The sequence below is a fragment of the Rhinoderma darwinii genome, chromosome 1, assembly GCF_050947455.1.
Source record: "Rhinoderma darwinii isolate aRhiDar2 chromosome 1, aRhiDar2.hap1, whole genome shotgun sequence".
NCBI lineage: Eukaryota > Metazoa > Chordata > Amphibia > Anura > Rhinodermatidae > Rhinoderma > Rhinoderma darwinii.
In genome coordinates, this window is record NC_134687.1 from 336,294,535 (window position 1) to 336,311,871 (window position 17,337).

The window sequence follows — 17,337 nt, forward strand, 5'->3', positions numbered from 1 at the left end:
TGAAAAGGCGTATTGGTGGTCACTAAGGGGTTAAAAAAGGCTTGGATCATTTCATAGAACTAAAAAATATAATCTTCTATGTGAATGTGTAGCATTTTTCCCTTCCCTTTTTCCATCCCTTGGTTGAACTATGTATTGGGGCACTGTGGCTAGCATTATGGTCAGACACTATGGTACTGTATCGCCTTAATATTACCCACAGGACATGTACAGTATAAAAAAAAGTAACTTTTTCTCCTCTTTAATGCTATAAATTATGGGTGAGTCTTATGGTCCAATGCATCTTATAGTCTAAAAAATACTGTCTATGCAACCAATTTCAACTGTACCTTTCTGGTTAGTAGACCGTATTATTTACTTCAGCCACTCCTGGTGTTAACCAAGTCTGCTAGAAAGACTAACACTTGTTTTAAATCTCATCACCTGGCAAGGACTGAGGTTGGTGACAGGCAGTTTTATGACCTGCATATTTTATCTCTATAATGCTCGTTATTATACATATATGTACAATATAAACAGTGCAAGCAACAAGTCCTTGACAATTAATGGTAGAAAAAGCTACAACAGGCAGCAGTCATAATGCACATCACTGCACGTAAGACAAGAATGCTGACTACTGCCTATAAATAGAGCAGGAGAGTAATGCTGGGTTCCGTGGAGTGGTAATACACGAGCGCTCACAATACACAAGCTTACTAACAGAAGTTCTGAAGGTTACTTTACTTTAGTCTGCATTCCATGTTTTATGGTAATAAAAGAAGTACATGAAAATTGTTTTTTTATGATCTAAGATCCAGAGGGAGCTTATCTCTGTTCTAGAATAAAATGCTAACTAATAGTTAATATTAAAATCAACATCACAAATAAGATTACTAAGTTATCTAGTATAAAAAAGGAAGACTTCCTTGTATTATTATTTCACTTTACAATGGTCTTTCGTTGATCGCTGTAAAGTAAGGCTCTACCCATATTGCGGTGGCCCTTCAATAGCAACAAACCCCAAATCCTGCACTCTACAACAACACATTAGTTCTAAGTGCTCAGGAAAGTAAGACTTTTACAGAATTCTTATGTACAGTATGTGGGATACAATCTTTCATGTTTGGTGTGTATTTATTTTCCACGTTTGCTTTTTCTTATCAGTTCATATTTTAAAGCCTTGAAACAAAATAATAGTTCTCTATAGTGTTATCCTCTCATTTATCAATAATTACCCAACATTGGTGAGACACCAGAACACATTAAAGTTGTAAGATAAAGAATCACTGTACAACAGATATTAACTTACAATATCTAGAATGATATTCGGTTATATCTAGTTTACCACAATGGTGTAGAGTCATTGAAAAATAAGCACTAAAAGTTTTTCCGGTAAGGAACATTGATTTATGTTTCAATAAATATACCCCAGATAACATATATTTTCTGAATGTTCTTTTTTTTTAAAAATAGTTATTTAAGTAACAAAATTATTCATGGAGAACTTGGTGTTATATGCAGAATTTAATATTTAGTATGTTCATGATTTGTGTCTTTTCCTGGGTCACCGTGGCCTTTAAATACTTTCACAAGTAAAAATTGAGTGGACTGAGGTTTCAATACATCTTAGGACCAATGTCCCCAATCCAGCAACTCAAAAACTATGAGGAACATTATTCCCTAAGTATATTTTGAGTCCCCCTATAGCTTAGGCTTGGTTCACACGACCTATTTTCAGACGTAAACGAGGCTTATTATGCCTCGTTTTACGTCTGAAAATAGGGCTACAATACGTCGGTAAACATCATTTGAATGGGTTTGCCGACGTATTGTGCCGACGACCTGTCATTTACACGTTGTCAAACGACGACGCGTAAAAATACTGCCTCGTCAAAAGAAGTGCAGGACACTTCTTTCAGACGTAATTTGAGCCGTTCTTCATTGAACTCAATGAAGAACAGCTCAAAATTTACGGCTGTCAGAGAAGCCTCGCAAAATGCGAGGAGGAGCATTTACGTCTGAAACGAGGCAGCTGTTTTCTCCTGAAAACAGTCTGTCATTTCAGCCGTAAAAGCCAGCTAGCGTGTGAACATACCCTTAGTCTAAGTACCTACCGAACTCAGAGAGGGGTAATCCATCCATTCAGTATATGACAGGATCTTACAAAGTACCAGATCCTTAACCATTTGCTTTCAATACTGCCGGCATTCCTAGCATATTATTGCAGCAACATTACTGTATCTTAGGAAGTAACACAAATAGCAATTTCCTGATATATTATTACCGGTATTACTCCCTTTACAATTATAATTGATCTGATGCTGTTCTGAACTGAGGGTCTCTATTCTGTCAATGGTCCAGTACATTGAGGGGGGTCCAAAGTGCATATGTACAGGGGACATCCGAATGAGAAAACCCCTTAAATATATTCATGTCAAATACATCCTGGCATAATACATACTAGAACTTTTCAAACATTAAGTAATTGTACCCTTCATCTACTTATGCCATGGTATATAAAGGCTGTACTGCATGATTATTTTTATTTACGTGCAAGTAATCGCTATTGATGTGATTTGGTTAAAAGATTAGGATACATTTTGTAAACCTCATAGTATGGTGGAAAGTTTGGGAAGTCGGAAATGTACAATTACGCTCTTTTTAATGATTAATAACATTATTTTCTTTGCAGACTGTGTTCTGAAATAGTGAATGGAGTTCTTTTTCTTCCTCAGCCAGCTATAATGGGCGCTCAATGCAAAACACTTCTGTTATTGTTTGTAACGTAATACCTTCTTTCCATGTATTGCTAGTTCTTTTTATGAAGTGATTGTATATTTAAACCTTCTAGCACAGGGAGGCAACTACTACATGGTAAAGACCTCCCAGATAGATTAAACCGAGTTCCCAAATGTTCATACTCTTATTTTTTTATTTTTTTTTACCTCTTCCTTAGAATATGACTATTGAAATGGCAAAACAGTCCACGACAATTAAAGCCATGAAAAATGAAGTCCAGGAAAAGGAAGAACGAATTCGAGAACTGCAGGAAAGGTACTGTATCATTCATTTCTTGTTTTCATTCAAAGGTATGCTTTAGCCAGTGAGTTTGTCGCCACCTTGTGGTGGTAGTTGTATTTTTTTTTTTATCCTTCATTGTTGAATGTTCTCACAGATTTTAACGCTTACGGAATTTTGGGTCAGGGGAGGTAGAGAGTTTGAGGTGTTAATTCTCTACATTTGTTTTTCGTTTCTCTGTTTTTAAGTTTAATATCACAGATGGATTTTCTGCTTTCACAAGAAAGCTGGGAAGTGCAGCTGAAGGTCACAAATTGTGTGAACTCATAAATGATTTGATGGAGTAACCAAAGTTAGATTGAGACCCCAGAGTGGACTTAATCACCCTTGATGTAAATTCAAATCAGTGCCGAGAGGAGAGGAATCTTTCAGATCCAGTAATTCTTTGCCTGGGGGCTGAGAGACGTGTCAAGGTTTAGCTGCTTAAACTGGATTAAGCACCAAAGCTTATATGTATAACAAGTGCAAAAGGACAGTTTTGTTTGTTTAGATTTGGATTGATTTGGGCCTTTTAAAAGAGAAGAAATGAAGAGTACTGTAATAGTTTACAAATTATAGCTACTTCTTTTTTTTTTTTTTCTTTCGGGTTACGGGACTTTGATGTAAATTGGTCTTGCCGTGTCTTTTATTTTATATATAATGGTCCTTTGCTTTCCATTGGCCTAATTAGATATAATTAATTACATTTTTATCCGGTGTATGGCTATGGCAAATTAATCCAGGATGAGGTCACCAGGAAAATGGCCCCGGATTTCAAGTCTTTCGCTTAATTTAGTTTGTCGTTCTTCTGTTGCTCGTATTTCATTTTTGTTTGATTAATAAAAATAAGTCATTTACTTTAGAAATCGACTTCCAGGAATGTTGTATTGCTGTGCTTATAAGGAATATTTTCTTTACCATACACCTGCTGTTAACACTTTATTTTATTATTAAAGAGCAGCAGTTGTTGCCCAGGTTGTGTTAGGTACCAGTGTCACACTTGCTTCACTCAACGTTTCAGCAGAGTTCAAAGCAAAATGTATGTGGGAGGAAAGAAACGGTAATGACTCTATAGACCTATAATAGCTAAATATATGTTTAGAATGATTCATTAACAGCATGAAAAGACCTCTGCCGTCTCCAAAGGTTATGCATAGAAGTGTCTGTAAATACTGTTCCTGGAAAAGATACAGCAACTTGCAGGTCCAGCAGAATAACATTACAAGGATGTTCATACGTTACTTACAATACTAGAGAGAAAATACAATAAGCCACATTTTTCAATTACATGTGAGATCCCTTTTATTTTGTAACCGTATTAGACCACACAGCCAAAAATTAATTTCTTCGTGTAAATCTAAAATGATTACATGTTTTTTTATTATGAATAATTTAAGGTGTAATGTCTATATGGTTTTAATTTTATTGTTACATTTCTGCCTTTCTATTATTGACTTTATCCAGTCTTCAACTGTGAAATTTAGACCTATCGTACTTTCAACAGATGTGGTTTCAATAGAATTGAATAGAAATATTAAAGCCTATCATGATATATGGTTCTAATGCTCTTGCTTATTCCCATATCATACTAGCAACATTTAATGATCCAGTGCTCCTTTTCACTAGTTTTAACCATTTCTATGTCACGGTACAGCTTGAATAGTTATAAGATGTTATTAAATATATTATTAACTAAAATGATTAGTGGTAACGTAAATGTATATTCGTTAATATTTTTCTTTTACATTTTGATGCCTTGTTTGTGTGTACTCATTGTGATGGGATGAGAATGATTCTCTTCATTCCCAGCAGATTGGCTTGTCTTTTGGTTTACATGCCGTCACTCACTTTGCTGACTTTCTACCATATTAATTCTTAATTATAGAAATATATAATAGGATTTCCTTAAGCAAGAATATTTTGATCAGCAGATTATGGCTTTCTGTTCAAATCTGAATTTAGAATATAAAGTCCTATATATAAAATATAAAATTCCTTCACCCTATGGTTAGATGTTTGCTTGGATATTTTCCATTATTTGTCTCTTTGGATGTTTTTTGCTTCCCGTAGCATTATGCATTGGTCACTATGTAAATAAAAATCCTTATTTTAAGTGATGCTGCTTACAAATTTATCAGTAAACCACATTCACCATATTATAGCTGGATTTCGCTGCTTATTCTTGCTGGATCTCTTGAGATGTCATGTTTATTTGTACAAATGAAAATAAAGTAAATGCTTACATTTGTTTAGACTGTTCTTTTGTTTGTGTTTGTTGCTGTAGTTTGATCCGAAAAGATTAAGTCACTTTTGCTATTATATGTGTATTGTTTTTGTGTCGTCTTTGTATATTAAGTAGTGTCATTTTAGGCCTCATGCCCAGTTCAGTTTTTTTCAACAGGGCGCTATCCGTTGTTTTAACGGATAGCACCCTGATACATTCATTTCAATGGGGCCATGCGCATTTCCATTGTTTTAATGGAACTGAGCGTCGGTTCCGTCAAAAATAGGACAGATCCTACTCTTGTCCGTTTTTGACGGAACAGTTTCGGCCTTTTCATTGATTTGATCCGTGAAACCATGGACTGCATACGGAAGCCGTCATTAGCGGCCGTACAACGGCCGACGGATGTGTGCATGAGGCCTTCATTTTTTGTTGTCAGGTTTTATGTAAATAATGCCTAATCACTTTATAAAGAAAAAGCTTTACAACTTTCTAATATACATTTGTGTCTTAATTCTTCACCATTTCTAAGATATTTGTTTGCTGTCAAAGAAGTGCTGGTCACACGTGCGCTCTGACGTTCCATTCATTGTCTAAAGAGCTAACAGAAAAAGTTGAGTACAGCGCTCAGCTGTTCCATTGGTCCCATAAACATTGAGTGGAATGTCAGAGCACATGTGTGACCAACGCTCAAGTCAAACTCCTCCTCACTAACTAAAAGTTTGGAGCCAACAAAAACACAGTGTAGGCCAGGGACCACACAACCCATTGCTGCACATTAAATAATAAAGGAAAAAAAACCTTCAGAAAACTCCTTGCAACTGGGGATATGATTTTACACTTCACTTGGGGTTTTGTGCTTCCTTACTCCTCCAGTAGTCAGATTAGGACTTTCCTTAATAGTTGTCACAGCAGTGCCCTCCTCTTTATTAGTTAAAATTGTGTTTCCCACTCTGCTCTCCACTTTTCCAGTCTGCAAAGTAAGCCTCCTCTTCCCAACTAGTCCATGCAGGCCACCACACTGTACCAGTAGTCATAGCAGGCCCACAGTCCCTCCTCTCTTTCCTCAGGACGGTGTCACAGCATGATTGCCCCAGACTGTCTCACCCCCAGAAGTCTCAGCAAGGCTCCCCCCCATGTACCCACCTCTTGCAATGCACCCTCTCTTGGCAAGACGTTACATATAAGCAATGTGCAGTTTTCTATATCGTTCTCTGCTAACAGAGATGCAGATGTCCTTATATGACAGCCTAGGGTTGGGCGATTAACCAAATTTAATTCAATTAATTCGCCATTTCAAGGTGGCATGATTCTGGATTTGCCTAGAATCGTGAAATCGTTACAGGCCCCGCCCCCATAGCAGGAGGAAAAAAAAAAGCTTAACAAGCAGACACGCTGCACAGCGCATCTACTTCAATGACTGACAATGAACAGGAGCAGGAGTGAGAGGACTGGGGTTTGCTAACTCTGTGTAATACTGTGAGTCCAGAGATGGTTTTATAAGGAGTCCCGTTCTCCCAGGCAGCTTCTTAACCCATTCAGTTCCTGCTGCATTTCATGGCTTAAGAAGCTATAGCCACTCTATATGTAGCTTCTTAAGCCTTGAAACGCAGCAGGAACTGAATGGGTAAGGGCCTGTTCACATCACCGTTCACTTTCCGTTACGGGGTTCCATCGGAGGTTTCCGTTGTGGAACCCCGCAACGGAAACCACGGCTTCCGTTTGCATCACCATTGATATCAATGGTGACGGAAACACTGCTAATGATTTCCGTTTGTCACCGTTCCGGCAGGTTCCCGTTTTTCCGACGGAATAAATAGCACAGTCGACTGTTGACTTCCGTTTGACTTTCTGTTGCGGAGTTCCACGGCGGAAACCTCCGACGGACCCCCGGAACGGAAAGCGAATGCTGATGTGAACAGGCCCTAAATGAATTAGTTTCCGTTATCTTCAGTTGTGATAACGCTGTAGCAGAGAGCAGAGTCAGTGAATGAGCCTCAGTGCTTGTGATATGAAATGCAGAATGGGCTACTAGTTCTGTGTAGTACTGCTTATAATAAATCTAAGAGACATGCCACAGAAGTTATGTCCAAAGAGCAGTCATAAATCACATGCAGACATTGGGGGTAATTTATTAACCTTACTACACCAGAAAAGTCACAAAAGGGCCCAAAAGTCACAATTTGCTGTCCAAATTGCGTCTTTCCCTTTTTGCGCCAATCATGACACTTTTGTAGAAAGTGGGAAAGAGCATGACAACTGCGGCCCAACAAATTTATTATAATTTACGCTAGGCTAATTGAAGGGGTTATCCGGGAACCAAAAATTACTTTGCATTCATATTTTTATGTAAAAAGAAGTCACTTACTAATTAATATACTTTAATGAAAAATTTGCTACTAAATGGTGCCGTTCAATCCCGGTGAACTGTTCCTCGAAGTCCTGGAGCTTTTCTAATATTGATGACACGCCGACATGGAGCTTGCTTCCCGTGCTGTTCGTGTCGGCGTCTTATCAATGGCATGACCACAAGGGGCTGTCACACTGCCTATTGCTGGAGTCGCCGAGCAGAGCATCAGCTAGCGCTTTGCTCGGGACTCCAGCACTGCTCCCGACATTTGGTCAGTGACTTCAGGGGTTTCCTATCGCTGGAGTCCCCGAGCAGAGCATCAGCTGTACCAGATGCAGCAGTACCGGAGTCCCCAAGCAGAGCATCAGCTGATGCTCTGCTCGGGAACTCCAACTATAGGAAACCCCTAAGGTCACTGACAAAATGTCGGGAGCAGTGCTGGAGTCCCCAGCCAAGCGCTAGCTGATGCTCTTCTCGAGGACTCCAGCAATAGGCAGTGATGACATTGCGGTCATATGCCATTGATAACACGACGTATATTAGTATGGGACTTCTTTTTTACGTAAAAATATTATTGCAATGCAATATTTGGTCCCCGGATAACCCCTTTAAAAGGCCTATTATACGAGCCAATTTTGGCCGGTGCAACGAGCGCCGATCAACAAGACAGCTCGTTGATTGGCGCTTCTTTGCTCCTGTCACACGGAGCGATGTATGGAGATGACCGCTCCTTACTCCGATCGCTCATCCCCATACATTATTATCATGTCGGCAGTTGTGTTGCCAACAACGATAATATTAAAGATTTTAAAACAATACGATCAGCTGATGAACAAGCGTTTGCTCGTTCATCTGCTGATCACTGCCCTGTTGACAATGATTGCTCTGTGTAAACGATCGTTTGTCTGCCCGATAATTGCCCAGTGTAAAAGGGCCTTAAGCGTGTATGTCTGGATCTTTCCAGGCGTACATGCTAACCGAAGAAAAAAATTTATGTGAATGGGACCTTTATGTGTATTTTACCTCAGGTCTCACTGTTCTTCTGCTGCTCATATGCACCACACCATATATACTGTACATTGTTTACTAGCAATGTACCATAAATACCCTATCTTAGTTTTTGTTTTTTTTTTCAGTTTATTTAACAAAAATCTGAAAATCGAGATTCAAAATCGAAAATCGTCCATAGTGTTAAAAAAAAAAAAAAATCTAGATTCTATTTTTTAGCAAAATTGCCAAGCCCTATGACAGCCACTCTTTGCCTGGCAGGAGTGGTCTATGACCACATTTGCCATTAGAAATAGGGCTGATTTTAAAGTTACTGTGGTGACCAGGTTTTGTCTAGCCCTGCCTGAACTGTAGATTCACCTGCCGTAATAGATTGAGGATTTCTTTAATTTAGTCATATCTTGTGGATGCTTTGCAAATCCTTTAAGATACATAGGGGGTCTTTTATGACTGAATACTTTAAAGGAATACATGCTTCAATAAGTGGCAGCCTGCAGTTTGCTAACGGTTTTGCAGGGACATTACCCCTTAGGCCCTTTTCACATTGTGTTTTTTTACGTCTAAAGCTTTCTTTTGACTTCAATGGGAAAATGTGCCATCAGTGCATACAATTTTATTTCTACATATGTTATTTGATAAGAAAATGCATAATTTGGTAAGTAAGCCTTGTTTGTTTGCAAGTCTGCTGATACCATCTACTATGTCACTATTGTACAGTGTCAGCCATTCATATAGTAGATTGTACCCAGTTTTAGAAGTCTTAAATGTGTAAAACAACTTGCTGCGTCTGCTTCTTTGAGAAAAAGTATAAATCTGAATTGTATAGTAGTAATGTGGGCCTTCACTCTCTAGGGTGGCTCGGATGGAAAGGGATGTCAACATGAAAAGGCATTTGATAGAGGATCTGAAAACGCGTCTGAAAACCTACCAGGAAAACGAGAGACCGAGCAAAGAAATGTTGGAAAGTCTTGAAAGGAAGGTAATTCACTCTGTATATTTATTCCCTGAGCCTATTATTCACAAAATCACCTTGGAATGTGGTGCATCGCATGTGCGGCGTAATAATGCCCTGGAGACCGACTAACATCTTCCCACAACAGCCATTAACTTGATCGCAAAATAACATGTACTAAGGATCATAAAGCGATGTTATTTTCAGTACAATCAGTTCAGGAACAGAAGGGTAAAGTGTATTTGTTGTCGTACATTGACATACGGAATAGTGTTTGTAGACACATAAACAGTCATTCCCTTGCAACAAACGGTAAAGGTTCATTTACTCCAAATTTCATGTTGACTAAACAGTTAACTTGCATCATGCTTTGTCAGGCAGCTGCATAGTCATACATATGAGTCCGTGAAGATGCTCTTATCATGGTTTGTGTTGTTTTTTAATGCACTGATGTAGCAGTACTGAATGTGGAATTTAACTGTTTCTTTTGTGTGCTGCGGTAATACTGAGTTAGGGTATGTTCACACGAGGTCATTACGTCCGTAATTAACGGACGTATTTCGGCCGCAAGTACCGGACCGAACACAGTGCAGGGAGCCGGGCTCCTAGCATCATACTTATGTACGACGCTAGGAGTCCCTGCCTCGCTGCCGGACAACTGTCCCGTACTGTAATCATGTTTTCAGTACGAGACAGTTGTCCGGCAGCGAGGCAGGGACTCCTAGCGTCGTACATAAGTATGATGCTAGGAGCCCGGCTCCCTGCACTGTGTTTGGTCTGGTACTTGCGGCCGAAATACGTCCGTCAATTACGGATGTAATGACCTCGTGTGAACATACCCTTAAAGAGGACCTATCAGCTCTCTTGTCATGTCTGTTTTAGTAAATACTTGTATTCCTCATGAAATAACAATTCTGGAACATATTTTCTTAGCACTAATCCTAAATTATGAATAAATTGACAACTGGGTGTTAACGTTTGGGGGGGTGTCCCTACAAAGACTGTCAATGACCAATTAGTGCTGACAGAGTGAGACTGTGTAGGGTCACACCCCTTTGAAAAGGGGAATTGTGACATCCAGTTGTCAATTTATTCATAGATTTCTAGGAGGAGTGACAGAGGAACGGCACAACTCAGATTTCTAAGAAAGTATGTCCTAGAATTGTTATTTTATGGGGAATACAAGTATTTACTTAAATGGACGTGTCAGGAGAGGTGACAGGTCCTCTTTAAAGAGGTTCTGTCCCCAGATTATAAGTGGCCCTTCTCCTATAATGTGATCGGCGCTATAATGTAGATTACATCAGGGTTTTTCATTTCGAAAAACAATAATTTTTGACGGAGTTATGACCTATTTTAGATTTATGCTAATGACTTTCTTAATGGACAACTGGGCGTGTTTTACTTTTTGACCCAGTGGGCGTTGTGGAGAGAAGTGTATGACGCTGACCAATCAGTGACCAATCAGCGTCATACACTTCTCTCCATTCATGTAATCAGCACATAGTGATCTTACTAGATCACTATGTGCAGTCACTTACTCACATATTAACGTTACTGAAGTGTCCTGACAGTGAATAGACATCACTACCAGCCAGGACACAATGTCTATTCAGAATCCTGACACTTCAGTGACGTTTGTGTGAGATTCACAGCACAGCAAGCGTAATAGCACGAGATTACGCTGTAAACTGTCATTTAAAACGAGATTACGCTTGCTGTGCTGGAAATCTCACACAAACGTTACCGAAGTGTCAGGATTCTGAATAGACATCACGTTCCGGCTGGTAGTGATTTCTATTCACTCTCAGGACACTTCAGTAACGTTAATATGTGAGTAAGTGACTGCACATAGTGATCTCGCAAGATTACTATGTGCTGTGTAAATGAATTGACAGAAATGTATGACGCTGATTGGTCACTGATTGGTCAGCGTCATGCACTTCTCTCCACAACGCCCACTGGGTCAAAAAGTAAAACACGCCCAGTTGTCCATTAAGAAAGTCATTAGCATAAATCTAAAATAGGTCATAACGCCGTCAAAAATGATCGTTTTTCTAAATAAAAAACACTGTTGTAATCTACATTATAGTGCCGATCACATCATGTAGGAGATACGCCACTTATAATGTGGTGACAGAGCCTCTTTAAGGTAACGCCCTAGGTCTATGGGCAGCTGCTGATAACACATCATAATAGCACAATAAAATGTTCCAAATGAAGCCAGCTTAACTCTACCTTGATAAACTCTGACCTTTTTTTTCTAGTTAATCATCTGAAGTTTATTTACTTTAATCAATGTTGTCCAATATGCTGTATAACCCATGGGTGACATTTGATCATCAGAAGCTTGTACGTTCCTCCTTGCTGTTGGCTTATGGCTGGATATATATTTTTTTATTAACATTTGGTCCTTAGCATGTTGTTGAACATTAATAAAAGATTAACACCCTATAATTTGCTAGGAGAGTAGACCTAAGGTGATTTATGAGTGATGTCAGGAGCCTCTGCCCAGTTTGCACATTTATAACATAGCACCTGTAATTAGAGCATAAAGACATTAATTAAAATATTGTCAGCAATGCATTGGATTCTTAGCATAATTTCTGGGGCTGTTATATTATACTTGACATCAGGGTTCACATCCATTGCTACAGTGCATCATGGTACAGGCAGTTGTATACAGAGTGTCTATAGTAGTTTTGCATTACTTTAACATGAAATATGGAAAATGATCAGGTGCACCCCCTGTCATCTCCCAGTCCTGGTTACGTCTGCCTTATCATTATCTTACAGCTAAAGACAATGACAGAGGAATGTTCTCACAAGAAGACATCAATTGACTCATTAAAACAGAGGCTCTGTGTCATCACCAAGGAAAAGGCACAATATGAGCAAATGTACTACAAAATAAAAGAAGACCTGGACATAAAGGTATGTAGCATGCTTTTGTCCTTAAGTGGATTTAGGGGCTCAGTTTAAAATCAAAATTTTGATCTACTGGAAAAGAATATAGCTGCTATTTATTTAGTGTCTTTGTAGCAGTGAAATTCCTGTTAAAGAGGTTGTTTCACTAAAGACATTGGTGGTATATCACAAGGATTTGCAAGCACTGTCCAGTTGGAGGGGATGGCACGTGGCACTGCTGAGGTGTTATGGAAGCCCAGGTTGCTTTGATAGTGGCCTTCAGCCTGTCTGCATTGCTGGGTCTGGTGTCTCATTTTCCTCTTCACAATTTTCCATAGATTCTCTATGGGGTTTAGGTCAGGCGAGTTTGCTGGCCAATCAAGCACAGCGATACTCTGGTTAATAAACCAGGTATTGGTAGTTTTGGCAGTGTGGGCAGGTGCCAAGTCCTGCTGGAAAATGAAATCAGCATCTCCATAAAGCTTGTCAGCAGAGGGAAGCATGAAGTGCTCGCAAATTTCCTGCTAGACGGCTTCATTGACTGGAACACAATATGTCACATTGACACAGTATATCATAACATATGAGTTCACTTTTTGAATTGAATTACTGAAATAAATTAACTTTTTGATGATATTGTAGTTCACTGAGAAGGACGTGTGTTTGTGTGTGTGTGTACACTACCGTTCAAAAGTTTAGGGTCACTTAGAAATTTCCTTCTTTTTGCAAGAAAAAGCACAGGTTTTTTCAATGAAGATAACATTAAATTAATCAGAAATACACTCTATACATTGTTAATGTGCTAAATGACTATTCTAGCTGCAAACGTCTGGTTTTTAATGCAATATCTACATAGGTGTATAGAGGCCCATTTCCAGCAACCATCACTCCAGTGTTCCAATGGTACATTGTGTTTGCTAACTGTGTTAGAAGGCTAATGGATGATTAGAAAACACTTGAAAACCCTTGTGCAATTATGTTAGCACCGCTGTAAACAGTTTTGCTGTTTAGAGGAGCTATAAAACTGACCTTCCTTAGAGCTAGTTGAGAATCTGGAGCATTACATTTGTGGGTTCGATTAAACTCTCCAAATGGCTAGAAAAAGAGAGCTTTCATGGGAAACTCGACAGTCTATTCTTGTTCTTAGAAATGAAGGCTATTCCATTCGAGAAATTGCCAAGAAACTGAAGATTTCCTACAACGGTGTGTACTACTCCCTTCAGAGGACAGCACAAACAGGCTAGAAAGAGAAGTGGGAGGCCACGCTGCACAACTGAGCAACAAGACAAGTACATTAGAGTCTCTAGTTTGAGAAATATACGCCTCACAGGTCCTAAACTGGCAGCTTCATTAAATGGTACCTGTAAAACGCCAGTGTCAACGTCTACAGTGAAGAGGCGACTCCGGGATGCTGGCCTTCAGGGCAGAGTGGCAAAGAAAAAGCCATATCTGAGACTGGCTAATAAAAGGAAACGATTAATATTGGCAAAAGCACACAGATATTGGGCAGAGGAAGATTGGAAAAAAGTGTTATGGACAGACGAATCGAAGTTTGAGGTGTTTGGATCACACAGAAGAACATTTGTGAGACGCAGAACAACTGAAAAGATGCTGGAAGAGTGCCTGACGCCATCTGTCAAGCATGGTGGTGGTAATGTGATGGTCTGGGGTTGCTTTGGTGCTGGTAAAGTGGGAGATTTGTACAAGGTAAAAGGGATTTTGAATAAGGAAGGCTTGAGAAAGGTCCTGTATGTGAGCTCAAATGTTGCACTAAAATGGGTGAATAAAAAACACTTGTTCACTGAAATCCTATGGAGTGCTGCCTATTCTTGTGGGATTTATACATTCAAAAGAACTGGAGGTCGAGGTCTTGGAGAAGTACGCTTCATAATCTTGTGATTGCCGCAGCAGAACAGAAACAATGCAGCTTTAAAGCTGCATGCATGATAATCACGGGATATGAAGTACATTTTTAAAACTTATTTGTTTGTATCTCATTTTTTTGTTGCGGGTTTCAGGCTGCAAAAAAACTCAAATTAACCTAAATCTGTGAACCTACTTTAAGGGCTGTTTATTTAATATTGCTAAATTTAATATACCTGTACAAAAATGAAAGGGGAATTGCATAATTAGCAATTTCCTTGTTTCCTTTATTTCAATAAAGCTTGCAGGGGTATGTAACTCTATCAGCTAAATACTATTTGTGTTTTATTGCAGATGTATTCTGCCAATAGAGCAAAAGACACGTTTCGACCCAACAAATAACATAATGATAAAAGGTAAATATTTTCTGCAAATTTTTAATTATTAACATCAGACTATTTCTTGCAGAATGGAAAAGTAATTGTCTTGGAAAGTAAATTGACTGAAGCTGAACGTACAATGTCTGAACTGGAAAAGGCAGCTACACAACAACTCCACAACTTAGCAATGCAGAGCGAGAAAGCCTTGGATGTGCTTCAGAACAAACTCTTGCGCGGCAATAAAAGGATTGATGAATTTGTCACATTTGTGAAGGTATGTTTTTTACGTGCCTTCCGTCCATAGTTTCTACTGCTATTTTTGTACCTTGGCAAAAATATGCTATTTGAATCCTGTTCTGGGGACTGCATTTCTATTAGTTCATCTTGTTTTAGAATTCAAATTTTAATACAGCAGAATTGGCACGTTTAAATGCGATCAATCCTTATCAAACAACATCCGACAGTAACCAGGAGAGGAGAGAGGAGATAGAAGTGCGCATGTGCTGCTGCAGCGGGAGTGGGGAGAATGTGGGGAAGGGAAAAAGGGCAGCGCGAGAATAGCTTCTGTTGGAGTGGAGATTTATGCTGCCCTAAGGGAAAGGGGAAAAGGAGAATGCAGGGGGCGGTAGTCAATGGGAAGACTAACTCTGTTGAAGGAGTGGTTGGACATGCATCTGAAATAGTGCTGAAGATCAAGGGATAATGTGCTGCTGTGATAAGGTAACCATTTGCTGCAGTTAAGGGAGCAGAGGAAGTGCTGGTGGTGGAGGCGAATGTATGCTTCTAAGGGGACAATGTGCTATTTAGGAGAGAAAACAGATGTTCTGCTATTGGGGAATAGGGGCTGTGGTTTTATGGATGGGCGGAATGTGATGCTGACAGAGTAATGATAGTATGTGCTTCTCGTAGGATTGGATGTTGTGTTCTGGACGGTAATGGCAGAATGTGCTACTGTGGCTGGAGGGCAGAATGTGCTGCTTATAGGTCAATGAGAGAATTTGTAGCTGTGGACCTATGGAGAATGTTGCTAGGAGGGGAAGGAAAAAGGAGAATGCGATGCCTGGAGAAGGAAATGTGCTGCTGTGGGAGAGGGAAGTCAGTGCTTCCTGGACTGCGGGTGGGAAGTATACCTCTGGTTTCACAGAAGATACTTCATGGGTTGAATATTCTGCTGGGAAACAGGAGACACTGTACTGTAGGGGTGAGCAAGACTTGATGACTCCCCACGCGGGACGTCATGGAGGCTGAAGTCGCTGCCTTGGTGATAAGCGGATAACACTTCTGCCCTATCTTCATTACAACCGTGACAAGTAACCTTGGGTGTTCTTACCCTATTAAATGAGCACTGGGACCCACTGCTGCCATATAGAGACCTGGTGTATTCCCTTTAAGGCTCCATAGTGGGTGATGACACCATGGAGGCCAACATCACTACCGATTGAGGGGTTGTCAGGGACCTTCTTATGAAATATATAAACCGCTAGTTTTGTAAATGGGCCTAATTGATTCACTAGCGTGTAAAAAAATTTGCTATGGCATGTCAATCTCTACATTTGAAAACTACATCTATACCTGGGCACTTTGGAGGGGGTGGGGGGGGGGTTGCAAAAAGAACTTCTCTACACGATGCTCCTGAGTGAAGTGAAAGATGTCAACAGTGTATAAGTAATGGGGAACAAATATCTGGCAAGTTCTGACAGATTCCGGGGCCTACTGAAGAAAGCTGGACCCACTGCGATCTACATTTGAGTCCTGTGTAGATTCTCTGATACAGAAACTACACAGGACAATGCAGTGTTATGTGCTCAGAAATAAATTATAAGTATAAAATAGAGTTGTTCAAAAGTTATTCCTGCATGGCAGTAAAATAAAGAAACATCCACAAAAAGTCATTATTTAGTATAAAATCTATTTTATTGCAGATACATTACATCAAAACAAAAAACGTAAACATATTAGGTATCTACACGACCGCAATAGCCTGAAGAATTAACTTAACAGATTATTTAGCGTGAAACGTACACAGTATAAAAAATTAATTCATTACTGCGATTGTCAACATTATCTTTTTTTTATTTTTTTCACCCCCAAACTGCTGAAAGGCAGAGAGACTAAAACGATTTAGCTAATGATTAAGGCCATTTGTGGCCTGGCCATTAAGGTGTTAATGCCTCAAATGCCCACCAAAAAGGCAACAATGTTGCTGCTGTTCCGTGGAATTGGTGTGGAGCTAACAGGTACCAGACACCCCACATGCCCGGATCTTTGGTCATGCACAGGGCAGGGACAGTGATTGCTCCCTGGTATCAGAGGAACTCAGTAGCACAATATCACTCATTTACACTATCCATCTTGGTACCAGATGGAAGACTTAAAAAGGCTGATTGTAAAAGTATAAATTCATGTTGCACATTTTAGGTTACAAAATGTCTTTTATAGTCCACAAAAACTTAAGGGAAAAAGAGCATCTCTGTCCGAAGGTAAGATACAAAGCAATAAAATGTATGTCTAAAGCTGCGTGTCCGTTATGTGCACCACAATAGCATTATTATATTAGTGCAGCTGGTGCAACACTATAAAGAATAGCACATACATTGCAACTAGATCCAGGATAACC

The 17,337-nt window shown here is 39.5% G+C and overlaps 1 protein-coding gene across 1 annotated transcript in view; it reads left to right on the forward strand.

Annotated features, from left to right (window-relative positions):
• Nucleotides 1–17,337, forward strand: part of CNTLN (centlein) — a 396,875-nt gene that overhangs the window by 334,753 nt on the left and 44,785 nt on the right. The window contains exons 21-24 of the mRNA XM_075825669.1: nt 2,936–3,033; nt 9,471–9,597; nt 12,367–12,504; nt 14,809–14,994. Of these exons, the coding sequence (XP_075681784.1) occupies nt 2,936–3,033; nt 9,471–9,597; nt 12,367–12,504; nt 14,809–14,994 (549 nt within the window). The remainder of the gene's footprint in view (nt 1–2,935; nt 3,034–9,470; nt 9,598–12,366; nt 12,505–14,808; nt 14,995–17,337) is intronic.